This window comes from Capra hircus, chromosome 18 (genome assembly GCF_001704415.2).
Source record: "Capra hircus breed San Clemente chromosome 18, ASM170441v1, whole genome shotgun sequence".
NCBI classification, from domain to species: Eukaryota; Metazoa; Chordata; class Mammalia; order Artiodactyla; family Bovidae; genus Capra; species Capra hircus.
The window spans coordinates 13,044,672-13,061,566 of NC_030825.1; the positions used below are offsets into that span (position 1 = coordinate 13,044,672).

Sequence of the window (16,895 nt, forward strand, 5' to 3'; positions counted from 1 at the left end):
ACGGACCCCACACACACACAGCCGTGACAGCGAGAGCCCCGCCATCTTCCGCTGTTGTGTGTCTGGGGCTTGGACACCTTGGCCACTCCGACGCAGCAGAAGCTTGGCAGTGCCAGGGCCGACGCTGCCACTGGGAGATGCCGGGGGCAGCTAGAGCGCATCCCACAGCCTTCCTAACTGTGTGAACTGCGGGTCTGACACCAGTCTCCCTCCAGGAGCTGAGGAGCCAGAAGCAGAAGATCGTTTCAGAACGGGAGCGGCTCCAGGCAGAACTGGACCACTTACGGAAGTGCCTTGCGTTGCCTGCAATGCATTGGCCTAGAGGCTACTTCAAGGGTTTCCCGAGGTGACGGTTTCCCTTGCACTAGGCCGAACCTATAGTATAGAAATATTATCTATTTTATTACCTTGAATATTTAATATTTTTCACTGGGAGGTTTGACGCTTAAAAAAAAAAAAAAGAGAATGTGCCATGCATGAAGCAAAGGGTTCCAGGCTCCAGAAAAAAGAACGAACTCGCCTTGACTTCAGTGCAGTTGGATCACCTTTGTAACTCAGCAAGCAACCCGTGTAAGACGCCCATAGTTTCTTCCTTTTCAAAGGCGGTTTTTCCCTTTCCCACGTCGTCATGCTTTAGTCTCAAGATGAAGGCTCCATTACCAACACTAAGCTGTGCCCATCTCCCGGCCCCTGGGTGCGTGAGGCGGAGCGGGCCGCTGGCGTGCGTGTCGTGTGCTGCCAGGCCCTGTGGCCTCAGGAACCCGGGCTGCTCTGGCCGTGGGGTGGCCGGTCTCGCTCCTCCCCAGGATGGAGACCCACTCCAGCAGAAGGAAGGTGGGGTGCATTCTAAGTAAAGGGCTTATTTGTTTGCTATTTTTCTGCAAAGTTTTCCTGAAAGCAACAGGTCCTAGGAGCACACAAAGCAACGGCACTGAAGCCTCACCCAAAGGCTTTTCCCCAGAAAAGCTCTTACCTAAAGTGAATCGACAGACTGAAGGCCCCTTTTTATTCCTTCGTGGCGGAAAATGTCCAGAGCTCTATGTACATTTATCCACACCCACCCGATTGTTACTGCGGGGAGGGGGCGGGGGTGTTTTCATACAAATGTCAATTTTGAGAGAAAAGTCAAAGGTGCTTCAGCCTTGTACTGTGTATATATATTAAAAAACAAAAGTTTTGTATGTTTTTATTACTTTAATTATTGTTATAAAAAGCCTGCCATTTTTAATATGTGGTTTGGGGGGATTTTTTGTTGTTTGTTTTCTTGTTTGGGGGTTTTGTTTTTGTTTTGTTTTTCTGGGCAAAAAAAAAAAAAAAACCAACCCTTGCTTTTAGTGTTTGTACTGCTGCTGGTCAGGACATTATTGAAGTGTTTTTAAAAATTAAAGAAGAAGAAAAGTAAAAAGAGCTTACCACTGGCGCCTACGCGAGCACTTCATTCTTGAGTTGCACCGGAGTGAGGTAGAAAGCCATGGTTCCTCCTTCCCTCTCCCCTGGGCCCTCCCCGGCTCCCCAGGCCAGCGAGGCGCTGCTGGTCTCCAGCAGGAACCAGGCAGGCGCTGCATGCGCACCTTCACATGCATACTCCGTGAGAAGAACCTTTGAGGTGGGAACAGTTTCTGTGACAGGGTGCCAAGGTGTCTCACAGCGGTGTGAGCAGGAGCAAAGCAGAAACTCAGTAGGGGCTTGGTTCAGATGCAGAGCTTTGTAACAGCCTAAAGGCACGGTGAGCTACGTGCGACAGAACCTCTCCTCATGGGCTCACTGTGATGAGCACAGGAGCCGCTGGAAACGGGGATAATCGTATCAGCACAAAGCACGGGGCCGGGGGAGCCCGCCCTCCTTGCCCCGGTTGCTGGTTCAGGCTGGGTTGCATCTAGATCAAAAAGGCAGCTCTTGCCCCAGTGGGCCTAAACCAGAGGCCAAAGCAGCCAGTGGTTGGTGTGCCTGGGGGAGGGGAGAAGACCCACACATCAGGCCGCGTGCGCCCCTCTGCCCCGGCCTGGGGATGGGCTGGCTGACCTTCAGGAAGGCCAGGCGCTGTGACCAGTGGCCACGCCCTCAGCCCAGACCTTAGCTGTGCAGAACAGCTTGCTGGCAGATGGCATGGTGGCACTTTATCTGTTCCCACGCAGTTTGCTTTGTATGCCTGCCAAGAATCTTCCAGTTATTAGCAAACTCAGACAAAAAAGTGCTGCCAGTATTATCAGCAGTCAGCAAGTGCTTTCCTCTCTACAGAAACGACTTGAGAACTAAGAGCTGTTCTGGGGGCCTCTTCCCCGGCAGAGACACGGAAAGCAGCATGTGCCACAGGTGGGGACAGGTGTTTAGAGGGCGCCCCGCCGCCAACAGGGCAAAACATCACCGAATTTCTCTATTTAAAACCTGCTTGCTGTTTCTGGAGGCCTAAGGGTTACATCTTGGCACTCCCCCCAAGTCATCCTCCTCCATCATAGAGCACGTCTGGATGCCTTTGCTCCCGGGCACTGGTCAAGGGCCTTGGCTAGAAGCAAAGGGAAGAATAGACCTGATGGACACAGCCCCAACCCCTCACTGCCTGGTGGGGGGCGCCCTTGGCTGCTGTGTGTTGGTTGGGGAGGAGTTCGCAGTACACAGGTTAAAAAGGACAGCTAACCAGGGGTGGCAGCTCTGTCCCTGAGCTAGTATTAACAGCTTTCCCCTTCCGAGTGGCACCCCCCCGCCACCGCCCCCACCTACCTGTGAGGATCTCTGAATATTCTAGGGCTCAAGAAGTAATATGACAATCAGAATATAAATACAGACCAGTAAGGCAACAGGAAGAAAGAAAGAAGGTAACAGAGGGTCTTGTGAAAACAGAAGTGTGCCTCTCTGGGAGACAGCATACCCAATCATGCCCCACACTGAACAGTTTATAACCTGAAAACTCTTAAGAACATAGTAGCATCAGTCTTTTTTCAGTTTAGGCTTAAAAGCTGACAAATATGGAATCCCTAAAGCTTTTTGTTCAGCTATTTCATAGTGAGTTTTTTGAAAGACAAAGTTCAGAAATATAGCAAATTTGCTCTAGAACTGATCCTGGAACTTTTGTGTCAGTATTTTTGTGACCTGAAGGAGTTTTGCTAAATTTGAGGGGTACCTGCCAAAGCTGAGTCATGTGGCTTTGTGCATTTAATCAGATCAGTACAAACAAACTAGAGTTTCCCCCCCACACTTGGCACTGCAGGACCTGATTATTTGAAAATGGGTCTGTGTTTCATAGAGACAGGCAAACTGGCATAAAGTATCATCATCTGTTACCTCACATAAGTGACCAATAGTTTAGTCTATATTCTAAAAGAAATGCAACAATTGGCAGCATGCAAAGTGCTAAAAAAGATTATACCCTCAGGGAAATTCAAAGACTATTAAAAGGAGCCCACACCTTCAGCAAACTAACAAATAATAACAGGTAATCTGAGTCTGTGTGTGGGGTGGCATTCCATCGAGTAGCTCACGATGCTGCCTCGTCTCTAAATCTAAGCCACATAGCCCGTTTCCCTCTGAGCCTCGGTTTAAAAGTGTAGACAGTTCCAGGGACCCACCACCAGATGGGGATGGCTAGCACAGGAAGTTGCTCCTCTTACAGTGTAGATTAGCCACTTAGCAGCAGCCCCCTACTCTTCTAGTAACCAAGCTATTGACGTCACTGCTTGCAGTAGCCTGTCCCCAGCTTCCGATCCAGTGCTGAACTAGGCTCCTGAACTCTGCCTGAGCTGAGGAGGCCCATGCTACCAGCCCACGGTGCTGCTCTGCTGCGCCTGTGCTAACTGCTAGGACAGCCAACCAGGACTCGGGGGGAGGAGGAACGGTGCCTCGGTCACTCTGGGGGCAGTTTAGATGCTGTGAAATTAAACCTGTTCTAAGTGTACTTGTTTGAATTAACTGTACTGTAATATTATTTGTTGAATGTAGTAATTAGGTATTTATGAATATATTGCTGTAATTTCTGACAACATCCAGAAAATAAAATCTTCCTAAATCATGTTAAGAGAAAAATCTTTTTTATGTTATAGTAAGGGGAAAAAATAAGTCAACGATTCTACAGCTTTACAAGTAAAGTGTGAAGACAGAATCAACTGGACCTCAGCCCGGTTTTAGGAGAAGGGATGAAACTACGGAGACCACGTGTTCTGGGTCATAGTCCCTCTGTGTGTGGCCCTTCAGTGTTTAAACACGAGCTGCTGTTTAGAGGGACATCTGGGGACCCACCTGGGATGGACAAATAGCGCCCAGGTAACTTGAAGTAAGTTGAGTTTTAAACACTGAAGGGTAAAAACACCAGCAGGGCCCAGTTGGTCACATGATCACACACATACGCCCCTTCAGAAACCCTCGAGAACCAGCTGGTGATTGAACCCTCTCGTTACAGGACTGGACAGTCATCGCCCCCCGACCCCCGACTTGAGGGAAAGTACTTTCTGTAAGCAATCGAGCGGTGGTACAGCTGAAGATGCTCCTCCCAGGGAAAAACAGGCCTCTGGCCTGAGCCACAGCTGCCTCAAGCAGGCTGTCCCCTCAGTCCACCAAGAAACACAGCACAGGCCCCATTTTCCCCTGGCATCGCATCTTCAGCTTCACTTACACACACATGGAATTAATTTCCCCTACTTTCTTGCTGAGAAACAACCTTTTAGCCCTTTCCCAGAAGCAGCCAAGCAAACAAGAAACACGCAGAGTGGGGCTGGGAAGGGCACGCTGTCTGCTAAGCCTCTCAGTCTGCTGTCAGAGCCTTTAGCCACTGAGCCTGCTCCCTCCATGTGGGAGTGATGCGGGAAAAACCCACAGAGAATCGGGTGATTCCGCCTTTACTGTGTATTGGGGCTTAATGGTGAGTCGCCGTCACTAGCTGAGCGCTTGTGGGCTGCCCTGCGCAGTGTGCAGTCTCTGTGGAAGGCTCTGAATGTAGCCCAGGAGAAAGGCCGTGGCCACATCACCGTCCTGCCGTCTCTTATCTTAAAGCAACACCCGACATCACCGAGCACTCGCCTGCACGCGACCGTCCCGCGCAGGAGGTGGGGCTCCGCTGGGGAACGCGCCCGTTCTGCCAGTGCTGCTGCTTCCCCAAAAAGGCAGCTGGCTCCCAGACACAGACAAGGGGCTACAGAACGTCTCAACTGAGCATGAGCCTGTCGCTTTCCAACCAGGTTATAAACCCGTTCCTTCCTTCACTGCACTTTGTTTCGTAGATTCAGAAGTGGTCTAGGATTCCAGAAACGTGAGTATCTGCCATGTCCCGAACGCTCACGCCGCCTGAGGAGCCTCCTGCCGGCAGGCGCGGGCCTGGACAAAGCGGTCCCTGCCTAGAAGTCCTGAGACTGGGTGCTGTCCGAAGGCTGCAGGTTTGTGCGGAGTTTGTACATGTGGTTGAGCGCTTGTGTGAGGAAAGCCCCGCTGGTGTTGATCTCCATCAGGGTCAAGTTATCCAGCTAAACGTGAGAGAAAACAGCTGGTTTAGTTTTTGATTTCAAGAAAGGTTACACCTACTGGACAAAGAACCAGTGAGCGGTGATTTTCTGAAAGCCGACTAGGGCATCCGCTCCTGAGCCTCCCTGCCCGTTGTGCACACCTTGGCGTGTGCCTCCTGCTGCCTCACGAAGCTGTCAGCAGACACCCGGAACTTGGCTATGCGAGTGTCCCACACGTCCTTGATCAGGGTCCGGATCTCGTCTGCTTTCGGGATGTTGTCCGAAGCACTAAAGGAAGGAAAGGGGAGATAAGTCGCACAGGGAAGCAGGCAGTAAATTAAGCCAACATCCAGGGAAAGGTGGCTTCTTCCTAAACACTGCTTAGATTTAGACAGAAATGCACAAGCTGTTCGAGGCTCAAAGTCTGTTTCACTTTTCAGTTTTAAAATGTAAGGATTTCTAGCAGTTAACCTTGGTGCCAGGAAAATTCAGCCAGGAAGCTCACCGAGTCAGCTGTGCTCAAATTAACTGTCCCGGGCATCCTGCAGTACAAGGACTTCTGTTCATTCACCAAAAAAATTGAGGTATCGGAGTGGCAGCTCTGAGCTGGCCCTCCTCTGTCTAGGGGTAACTGGGTGCTCTGTGCTCTGTTGTGTACAATTCCCAGCTAGAACGCATCTTTCGAAGGCCGGCTCAGAGGTCATGCCTCTAACGCTAATACCCCAGGGCTCCAGCCCACCAGGGAAAGCAGACGAGGGCTGTGTGCCAGGCGCAGTCCTCTGCGCTACACGGCACTTCTATCCTCTCAGAAGCCCGTGAAGGACAGAGACCGTCCTGCTCTACAGAGACAACAAAGACACATTTGCAAAAATTACAAAAAAGCAAAGAAGCGTAAGTAGCACACCCATACAGGGCAAATCTGGGGTAAAGTCTGGCCTGGGGTCCACGCAGGGCACTGATAGCCTTCCTGTGACACACTTTTAACCTGGCCTTAGCCTCTAAAGGAAGGGACAAACTAAGACAAAAGCAGAGGCCAACATCCCTCACCAGGCATCCCGGGATGACCTCCAGGGACTACAGGCTGGATGAGCCTCCACAGGCTACAATGAGCTCACGAGTGGAGACAAAGAGTCAGTGGTATAAACCTGATGTAGGAGATTTAAGACCCAAACTTTTGGATCTTACGGTCTGAACAGCAGGTGATGGAACAAAGGCCCGCAGCTCCTTGTGAACTGCACTGCAGAACAAAGGCCCCTTCTCTGAATGACTGACTCTAAGGAAACAGGCTTTTGATAGGAACTGTGTACATGATACCCTGAACTTCAAAACCTAAAGATGTGCAGGCCTTCCCTCTGCTTCTGTATTCTCCTTTCTGAAGTCACTCCCCTCCAAGGCAGCCCTCTGGGCCCTCCGAATGACACCCTCTCCCACCCATGCCTGAACACCCTCCTGGGGACACAGCTTCCACTCCCCTGCCGTCAGCAGGCATACGGGTCCCACCAGCCCTGCTCCACAGCCCTGGGCTCTTCACCTTCTGTCCTGCCTACACCCTCTCCCCTAACACGTGTCCCTCCATCCTCCGAGGCACGGAGCCCTCCTCGGGGAGCACCAGGCGTGAGGGCTGCATCAGGCTGTTCTCCTAACAGACTGTCATACCACACCGGTAACAGGACCACGTCTCTGCCCCACAGAACCGGAACTCGGGCCTACAGGGCAATGCCACTGCCTAGTGGGTCACTTAGCAGGTTGTACAAGGAGAGTGTTGTGAACTGCACAACTGCTGCCTCAGGTCAACTCAAAGACAAGCCCACGTGACGTTAAGTCTCCACTTGAATCCGCAGTGCCATGCACGGGGCCCCAGCCCTCGCTGTTCTACAGCAGGCAGCAGGCCGCTTCCAACTTCCGTTCTGGACCTGCCCTTGAATTCACCAATTAAAAGGTGCTCAGCGTTTGAAAGGCTTGGCATTGTGCAGACTACATTCTAAGCTGCTCCTAAGCAACGCTGTCTGTGCTTGCCTGCTTTTTCTGCTGATTCATTCATTTATTAACAAACATGTGAGCACCAGGCACTGCTGAGGCACTAGACGGCCCCTGCCCGTGAGAACGGGGTGCGGGGGCAGAGGAGCGGCCCAGGCAGACGGCGGTGAGAGAAGAGTGGCTGACGAGAGCTGCCCTGGAGACGGGGATGAGGACAGGCTTGCTTACCTGAGGGGAGGACCTGTGCTAAACCCAGGAGGAGGCGGGGACAGGGGACCCGCTGGGCAGAGGGACGGGGCAGTGGACATGCACACGTGTGCTCTGAGGACTTGGACCTTCTACTTACGTGCAGAAGTGAGAGAGGCCAGCGTGACCCAGGAGAGAGAGGAAGGCCTGCAGAGCTGTGAGATGAGGAAGAGGGGAGCCAGGCCATGCGGCGTGAACGCCACGAGCGGCACTGCAAGCCTGGAGAGGCTCCAGAGGGCAGGCGCGGCCCACGCAGCCTTCTCTGCAGAAGCGCCCTCTGGCTGAGGGAGAAGCTGACAGGGAGCCTGCCCAGGGGCCTTCCCATCGGGCTCAGGGGCCCTTCCCTGTGCAGGAGACGGAAGCTCTCAGACACCCAGGCCCCAAGGAGAAAAGGGGTACAGGCTGGCTAACATTGATTGCCGTGCAGGGGAAGCCACTGTTAGGGAGGGAGGGACTGAAATGGAGTCTAGTAACAAGCAGCGGTTAGGATGCAGAACAGAAAGAACAAGGGGTTCACCAGGAGAGGGAAGGGCAGAGGAAAGGAAAAGGGGAAGCAGGAGAGCCGGAGCCCAGTCAGCATGTGCGCCCGACGCCTCCAGGCTGAGGGCTGGGGCGCAGCGGGGTCCAGGCCCGCCGGCTCCCCCAGGAACGCGCGGGAAGCTCCAACGCGGGCGGCTCGGGCTGTGGGTTCCGCGGAGCTACTCACTGATTTAACAGCAGTTTGGTGAGCTCCATGTAGTGAGGGCTGGGCATAGGCGTGAAAGTTCCTTCCTTTCGTTCATGATCTCGCATCTTCTCCAACTTTTCTGAAATTAGAAGTGAATACATTTTATTATGACCATAAGCAAAATATATGTTTAAAACCTTCCAAATTTACCAAGTGGGCTTCCCAGGTGGCACGGTGGTAAAGAACACACCTGCCCAAGTACTTATGTTACCTAGTCTATCAACTAACAAGAAAAAAAAGAAAAAACACTTTTTGAAATATCATTTATTATCACTAACTAGATATTACAGGGTTGATTTCCTCAAATCTCTAAGCTTCTCTTAGAGAAGGTGGTTGATCTGGGTTATAGCTGTTGCTGGGCCTGCAGAGCGCATGGCTGAGAGCAGTCAGAGCCAGGTCTTTTCCTGGGGAGAGTGAAGTATTCTACCTTCTATGCAAGCGGACATGATAGTAACTAGTGACTGGCAAAGTTTCCTTCTTCACATCAAACCTTGTTTAGGACTTCCCTGCCTGGCACAGTGGATAAGGACACACCCGCCAATGCAGCGGACGTGGGTTTGGTCCCTGGTTCCGGGAGATCCCACGTGCCCTGGAGCGAAGCTGAGAGGCTGCGCTCTGCAGCAAGAGAAGCCACCACCGGGGAAGGCCGAGCACCGCCGCCAAGAGGAGTGCCTGCTGGCTGCAACTAGAGAGGAAGCCTGCACGGCAATGAAGACCCCACACAGCCAGATATTAAAACACAAACACTGCCTGCAACCAGGAGCGGCTTGAAAGCCCCAAGTCTGGAACCAAAGTGCTGAGTCCGACCCCATCCAGCAGGAACGTCGCACACCAGCCTCCCCTGCCCTTCCCCCTGGCTGAGAAACCCCAGTCCTGAACCAGGCTGCCGCTGTGGCGAAGGCACGCACACACCATTCTGACGTGGGGTCTCCTCTGAAATGACTGCCCACCCATCCCCAGGGCCCCTGGTGCCCACCCCCTGCCATCCTCGCCCACCCTCTCCAGCCTTCTCCCCGCACATTCCCACACCCCGAGGGGTGTGTTGGAACCTCTCTCACTGCACGGATCGCGGCGTGGCAGCTGTCCTCACTGCCGAGTGAGCCCTCCTCACTCGCCAGTCCGTCAACCTCCACGCAGCACCTTCCGTCTTAAAAAGAAAACTCTCCTCTGACTCCCCAAAGTCAACGCCCCTCTCCCAGTCTAGCCCAGGCTGGCCCCAGTCTCGGGAAAGAGCACCCCCAGCTCCGCCAGCAGCTCCGGTGGGCATCCTCACTTCTCTCTGATCCCACGGCCTGTCCCACAGCAAACCCTGCCCATCCTGTCTTCAAAACACACCTGGACCCCAACCATGTCTGCCCACCTCCATCAACCCAGTGGTCAGGCCACCCTGAGCTCCTGTTTGTGACCCCCGCATGCCCTCTCTCCATACTCGTCTTCCCCACACCACAGACCAACTCTCCCTTTTTACCTCTACCTCAGAGGACAAAACGCCTCTGTCTGACGTCTGCAGCAGAGACCGACAGCAACCAGTGCGGCCCGGGCTGGAGTAGCGGCAGCTCGTGCATCTCTGCTGGGCCACAAGAGCGGCTCAGCCATGCTGCAGGGCTGCTGAGCGGCTCCTCCGACAGCCAGCAGTCCGCCCTGTGCGCTGGCCGTTCCAGGGCTCTAGGCATTTATTTACCCAAGAGAAATGAAAACAAATACGTACAAAAGACTCAGACACGACTGTTCACAAAGCAGCCTTGGTCACAATAGCCTAAAACGGGGAACAACCCAAACACCCACTAACAGAAGAATGCGGACAAGCTGTGGAATACTCACACAATGAGTGAAACATTATTCAGGATAAAAGAATAAGGTAACAACACACGCAACTACAGGGGCAATGAATCTCAAGTACATTACGCTGAATTAAAGAAGTCAGAGCAAGGACTTCCCTGGGGGTCCGGTGACAAAGATGCCACACTCCCAGAGCCGGGGTCCTAGGTTAGATCCCACATGCCGGAACTAAAGAGTTCACACAAGACGGCTGAGACCCAGTACAGCCAAATAAATACTTAAAAGAAGCGAGAGCAAAAACTGACATGCTAGATGATTCCATTTGTACGCTATCCAAGAACAGGCAGAACCAATCCACAGTGGCAGAAGCAGCAGCGGGCCCCTCGTGGACTGATGAGTGATGCCCACTCCTGTCCCCACAGGATGGCCCAGGCCCGTGAGAGGGCCCAGAGTAACTCTCCCCACACCTTCCCGCTGACTCGGGGCTCCCACCAGACAGGTTCCTGCCCCACATCACCTGGGGTTGGAATAGGCTGGAAGGGAAGTGCCAATAGAACCAGGACCTTGGTGTGTAGGGAGCCGTCGGGGTGGGGTGGGGGGTCCCTGCTTGAATAAAACAACAACAAGCCCTCAAAGCCTAACGAACTTGAGCTTCCTGTCATGCTTCTGGACCACCAGCTTCACACACCCCTTCGGGATATGGACTAAAGACAAAATGCTCACGCAGTCTTTCTTAACCTATATTTGAGTCACACCTGGCTCCAAGTGTCCAAGCTTCTAGGAGGCAGGGGCCCCTGGGTGATTCCCAAAGGGAAAGGGACAGTCAAACTCATTCAAAGGCTTTTGAGATTCTATACTCCCCCAAACCCAACCCTAAATAAATTTGAGATTCTTCTCTGTAATGAGCCATTCATACCTCCAAGGTGAGGAAAAGCCTGCAAAAGTGTGGGATAAAGACAGACAGCCTCTTTGACTCAGTATTTCCCTTTTTTATTTTTTCCAACACCTTCATACTGAGGCATAATCAACATATCATGCAATTCACCCATTCAGTGGTTTTTGACATAGTCACAGAGTTGTGCACCCATCACTTCAATCGACTTTACCATATCCTCACCACCCCAAAAGGAGCTCATAATCCTTCCCTCACCCACTCACACCTCCATCCCTAGGCAAGCACTAATTTCCCTTGTCTTTGTGGATCTGCCTGCTCAGGACGATTCATCATATAAACAGAATAGCACGATACTTGGTCTTCGTGCCCGTGCAGCTGATGGTGGAGACGAGATGGCAGTGTAGAGAGACGTGAGCTCACCTCTTCATGTGAAGACACCAAAACCACAGCTAAGTGCTGAACAACCATCGACCAAAAAATGCTGGGACCTACCAAAACAGGTACCCTGCATCCAGAGACGAAGCAGGAGCCACATGAGGCGGCAGGTGGGCTGCGACTGACGTGGAACCTACTACCACATCCGTCAGGTGGGCAGCCCATGAACTGGGAAGTAATTACACCCCAGAGGTTCTTCCACAGGAGAGGAAGCCATACTCCCCTTCCCAGGGGTCTAGCAACTAGAGGAGGAGCCCCCAGAGCATCTGGTTTTCAAGGCAAGCAGGAACTGATCGCAGGAACTCCACAGGACGGGGGGAAACTGAAACTCCACTCGTGGAGGGTGCATACCAGGAACGAGGGGAAAAGCAGTGGCCTCGCAGAAACTTGGACCAGACTACCTGCTCGTACTGGAGGCTGGGGCCCTCATTATGCTCAACAGTTGTTGCACCGCAAAGGACACCATAAAGAAAAAGAAAAGCCATGGATGGGAGAAAATATCTGCAAATGAAGTGACCTACAGGGCCTTTATCTCCAAAATTTACAAACAAATCATACAACTCAACAACAACAAAACAATCCAATCAAAATGGGCAGAGTGCTTCCCCAGTGGCTCGGTGGTTAAAAAAAAAAAAAAAAAAAAAACCACCTGCCAACGCAGGAGACGCAGGACCGATACCTGGTCTGGGAAGAACGCACACGCCCTGAAGCTCAGGCGTGCACAGCAACTACTGAGCCTGTGCTCCAGAGCCTGGGAACGGCGATGGCTGCGCCCATGTGCTGCAACCATGAAGCCGCACGCTCCCGAGCCCGGGCTCCACAATAAGGAGTCACTGCAAGGAGGAGCCCATCGCCACCACCGGACAGCAGCCCCGGCTGCCTCCAAGTAGAGAAGAGCCCGAGCAGCAGAGAAGACCCAGCACAGCCAACATAAGCAAGCTATTTAAAAAAATGGGCAGAAGACCTAAGCAGGGATTTCTCCAAACACGACACAGAGGGCAAAAAGCACATGGAAAGATGCTTAGCTATCGTTACTGTTGTTCAGTCGCTCAGTCGTGTCCAACTCTCTGCAAACCCATGGACCGCAGAAATGCAAGTCAAGCCTACAATGAGACATCACCTCACACCAGTCAGAATCAGTTCAGTTCAGTTGCTCAGTCGTGTCCGACTCTTTGCGACCCCATGAATCACAGCACATCAGGCTTCCCTGTCCATCACCAACTCCCGGAGTTCACTCAGACTCATGTCCATCAAGTTGGTGATGCCATCCAGCCATCTCATCCTCTGTTGTCCCCTTCTCCTCCTGGCTCCAATCCCTCCCAGCATCAGAGTCTTTTCCAATGAGTCAACTCTTCTCATGAGGTGGCCAAAGTACTGGAGTTTCAGCTTTAGCATCATTCCTTCCAAAGAAATCTCAGTGCTGATCTCCTTTAGAATGGACTGGTTGGACCTCCTTGCAGTCCAAGGGACTCTGAAGAGTCTTCTCCAACACCACAGTTCAAAAGCATCAATTCTTCGACATTCAGCCAGTCAGAATAGCCATCATCAAAAACCCATAACAATAAACAATAAATTAGTGTAGCCACTGTGAACGGGAACAGCATGGAGATTAGTTAAAAGATTAAAACTAGAGCTAGCATATGATCCAGGAATCCCAATCCTGGTCATGTATCTGGAGAAAACCATGGTTCCAAGGGTTACATGCAGGCCAGCGTTCACTGCAGCACTGCTTACAGCCCCCAGGACATGGAAGCAAGCCAAGCGCGCATCGACAGACCAGTGGATAAAGAAGACAAGGTGCACACGCACAACAGAGTGCCCTCAGCCCTCAAAAAGAGCAACATCTGCAGCAACGCGGACGACCTGGGGATTATCAAACTATGTAAGCTAACCACACAGAGAAAGGCCATATGATATGGCTTATATGTGGAGTCTAAAACAAAACAAGACCAGCGAATCTACTTACAAAATTAAAACAGACTCACAAAAAAACAATGATTAGCAAAAAGGAACAGAGGACGGGAGGGATAAATTGAGAGTGGGGAAAATGACACACACACACACACAACTATATATAAAATAAATAACCAACAAGGACCAACTGTATAACACAGGGAACTCTGCTCACTATGCTGGAATAACTGAAATGGGAAAGGAATGCGAAACAGGTAGATACAGGTATATATACAACTGACAGCCAGCTTTTTCACCATCCTCTTTCACTCTCATCAAGAGGCTTTTTAGCTCTTCACTTTCTGCCATAAGGGTGGTGTCGTCTGCATATCTGAGGTTACTGATACTTCTCTTGGTAATCTTGATTCCAGCCTGTGCTTCATCCAGCCCAGCGATTCTCATGATGTACTCTGCATAGAAGTTAAATAAGCAGGGTGACAATATACAGCCTTGACGTACTCCTTTTCCTGTTTGGAACCAGTCTGTTGTTCCATGTCCAGTTCTAACTGTTGCTTCCTGACCCGCATACAGGTTTCTCAAGAGGCAGGTCAGGTGGTCTGGTATCCTCATCTCTTGAGGAATTTTCCACAGTTTGTTGTGATCCACACAGTCAAAGGCTTTGGCATAGTCAATAAAGCAGAAGTAGATGTTTTTCTGGAACTCTCTTGCTTTTTCCATGATTCAGCAGATGCTGCCAATTCATTCAGAAAACTAAGATCATGGCATCTGGTCCCATCACTTCATGGGAAATAGATGGGGAAAGAGTGGAAACAGTGTCAGACTTTATTTTTGGGGGGCTCCAAAAGCACTGCAGATGGTGACTGCAGCCATGAAATTAAAAGACACTTACTCCTTGGAAGGAAAGTTATGACCAACCTAGATAGCATATTCAAAAGCACAGACACTACTTTGCCAAAAAAGGTCCATCTAGTCAAGGCTACGGTTTTTCCTGTGGTCATGTATGGATGTGAGAGTTGGACTCTGAAGAAGGCTGAGCGCCGAAGAATTGATGCGTTTGAACTGTGGTGTTGGAGAAGACTCTCGAGAGTCCCTTGGACTGCAAGGAGATCCAACCAGTCCATTCTAAAGATCAGTCCTGGGTGTTCTTTGGAAGGACTGATGCTGAACCTCCAGTACTTTGGCCACCTCATGCGAAGAGTTGACTCATTGGAAAAGACCCTGATGCTGGGAGGGATTGGGGGCAGGAGGAGAAGGGGACAACTGAGGATGAGATGGCTGGATGGCATCACTGACTCGGACATGAGTTTGAGTGAACTCCGGGAGTTGGTGATGGACAGGGAGGCCTGGCGTGCTGCGATTCATGAGGTCGCAAAGAGTCAGACACGACTAAGTGACTGAACTGAACTGAAACACAACTTTATTAATCAACTAAACTGCAATATAAAGAAAAATTAAAATAAACAAATGGGACCTAATTAAACTCAAAAGCTTTTACACAGCAAAGGAAATGATTAAAAAAATGAAAAGACCCACGGAATGGGAGAAAATACTTGTAAATGATTAGACCAATGAGGGATCAATCCCCAAATGTACAAACAGCTCAGACAATTCAATACAAAAATAAACAGTCCAATCAATTAACGGGGAGAAGATTCAACAGAAGTTTTCCAAAGAACACATACAGTTGTGCAAGAAACACATGGGAAGATGCTCAATCTCACTATTTATTAGCCGAATGCAAATCAAAACTACTATGAGATATTACTTCACATCAGTCAGAAAGGCCATCATCAAGTGTACAAACAAGAAATGCTGGGGGGAGGGGAGGGAACCCTGCTACACTACTGGTGGCAATGTAAGAGGAGAGTGAAAAGCTGGCTTAAAGCTCAACATTCCGCAAACTAATTCATGACATCTGGTCTCGTCACTGCATGGCAAATGGATGGTAAAACAGAGAAAAACTATTTTGGGGGGCTCCAAAATCACTGCAGATGGTGACTGCAGCCATGAAATTAAAAGACGCCTGCTCCTTAGAAGAAAAGTTATGACCAACCTAGAGAGCATATTACAAAGCATATTACATTATTTTGCCAACAAAGGTCCGTCTAGTCAAAGCTACGGTTTTTTCAGTGGTCATGTATGGATCTGAGAGTTGGACGCATCTTTCCTTATAGAAAGCTGAGCGCTGAAGAATTGATGCTTTTGAACTGTGGAATTTGAGAAGACTCTCGAGAATATTCATTGGAAGGACTGATGCTGAAGCTGAAACTCCAATGCTCTGGCCACCTGATGTGAAGAACTGATTCATCTGAAAAGACCTTGATGCTGGGAAAGACTGAAGGTGGGAGGAGAAGGGGACAACAGAGGATGAGATGGTTGGATGAGATCACGGACTCAATGGATATGAGTTTCAGTAACCTCTGGGAGTTGGTGATGGACAGGGAGGCCTGGCGTGCTGCAGTCCAAGGGGTCGCAGGGAGTCGGACACACCTGAGTGACTGAACTGAACTGGCCAAAGTATTAGAGCTTCAGCTTCAGCATCAGTCCCTCCAATGAATATTCTGGACTGTTTTCCTTTAGGATGGACTGATTGGATCTCCTTGCAGTCCAAGGGACTCTCAAGAGTCCTCTCCAGCACCACAGTTCAGAAGCATCAGTTCTTTGGCACTCAATCTTCTTTATGATCCAACTCTCTCATCCATACATGACTACTGGAAAAACCGTAGCTTTGACTAGACAGACCCACTACACTACAATATGAAATAAAACTTGAAAACAAAAATAAACATACAGTACCTAATTAAACTCAAAAGCTTTTACACAGCAATGGGAACCAAAAACGAAACAAGACAACCTATAGAATAAATGTCTGCAAACAACGAGACCAAAAAGGGATCCATCACCAAAATTGACAAAGAGCTCGTGGAGCTCAATATCAACAAAACCCAGGGCTTCCCTGGTGGCTCAGTGGTAAAGAATCTGCCTGCCAACGCAGGAAACACAGGTATGATCTCTGATCCCCACATCCGCAGCCGTGCACCACAACGATAAGCTGTGCTCTAGACGCAGCAACGGGGCCCACAACCACAACTACTGAAGCCCGAGCACCGAGAGGCCACGCTCTGCAGCAAACAAAGCCAGGGAAACGAGAAGCCAGGGCACTGCAGCTAGGGAGTAGATGCAGGCTACTCTACTTAGGATGGATGGACAGCAAGTTCCTACTGTTTAACACGGAGAACTACATCCATCCTCCTGGGATGAACCATAATGGAAAAGAATATTGAAGGAAAAAAAAAAGAATGTATGTATACAACTGTCACTACCTGTACAGCAGAGATGGGCACAACACTGTACATCATCTATACCTCCATTTTTAAAAAAGAGAACGAGATAATTTCCATATGCAGCAACAGGCATAGACCTTGAGGTTATCATATTAAGTGAAGCAAGCCAGACAGAGGAAGAAAACAAAGACAAATATCATATATCACATGTG

General features: G+C 50.5%; 2 protein-coding genes across 5 annotated transcripts in view; one reads left to right on the plus strand and one right to left on the minus strand.

Annotated features, from left to right (window-relative positions):
• The window catches only part of GSE1 (Gse1 coiled-coil protein), a 394,776-nt gene extending 390,772 nt beyond the window's left edge, over nucleotides 1-4,004 (plus strand). For all 4 annotated transcript variants that reach the window (XM_018061807.1, XM_018061810.1, XM_018061809.1 and 1 more), the window contains one exon: nucleotides 216-4,004. In XM_018061807.1, the coding sequence (XP_017917296.1) occupies nucleotides 216-350 (135 nt within the window). In that variant the 3' untranslated portion in view covers nucleotides 351-4,004. The remainder of the gene's footprint in view (nucleotides 1-215) is intronic.
• Nucleotides 1,174-16,895, minus strand: part of GINS2 (GINS complex subunit 2) — a 40,860-nt gene continuing 25,138 nt past the window's right edge. Inside the window, exons 3-5 of the mRNA XM_018061811.1 lie at nucleotides 8,356-8,455; nucleotides 5,588-5,714; nucleotides 1,174-5,447 (exon numbers count right to left, since the gene is read on the minus strand). Of these exons, the coding sequence (XP_017917300.1) occupies nucleotides 5,322-5,447; nucleotides 5,588-5,714; nucleotides 8,356-8,455 (353 nt within the window). The 3' untranslated portion in view covers nucleotides 1,174-5,321. The remainder of the gene's footprint in view (nucleotides 5,448-5,587; nucleotides 5,715-8,355; nucleotides 8,456-16,895) is intronic.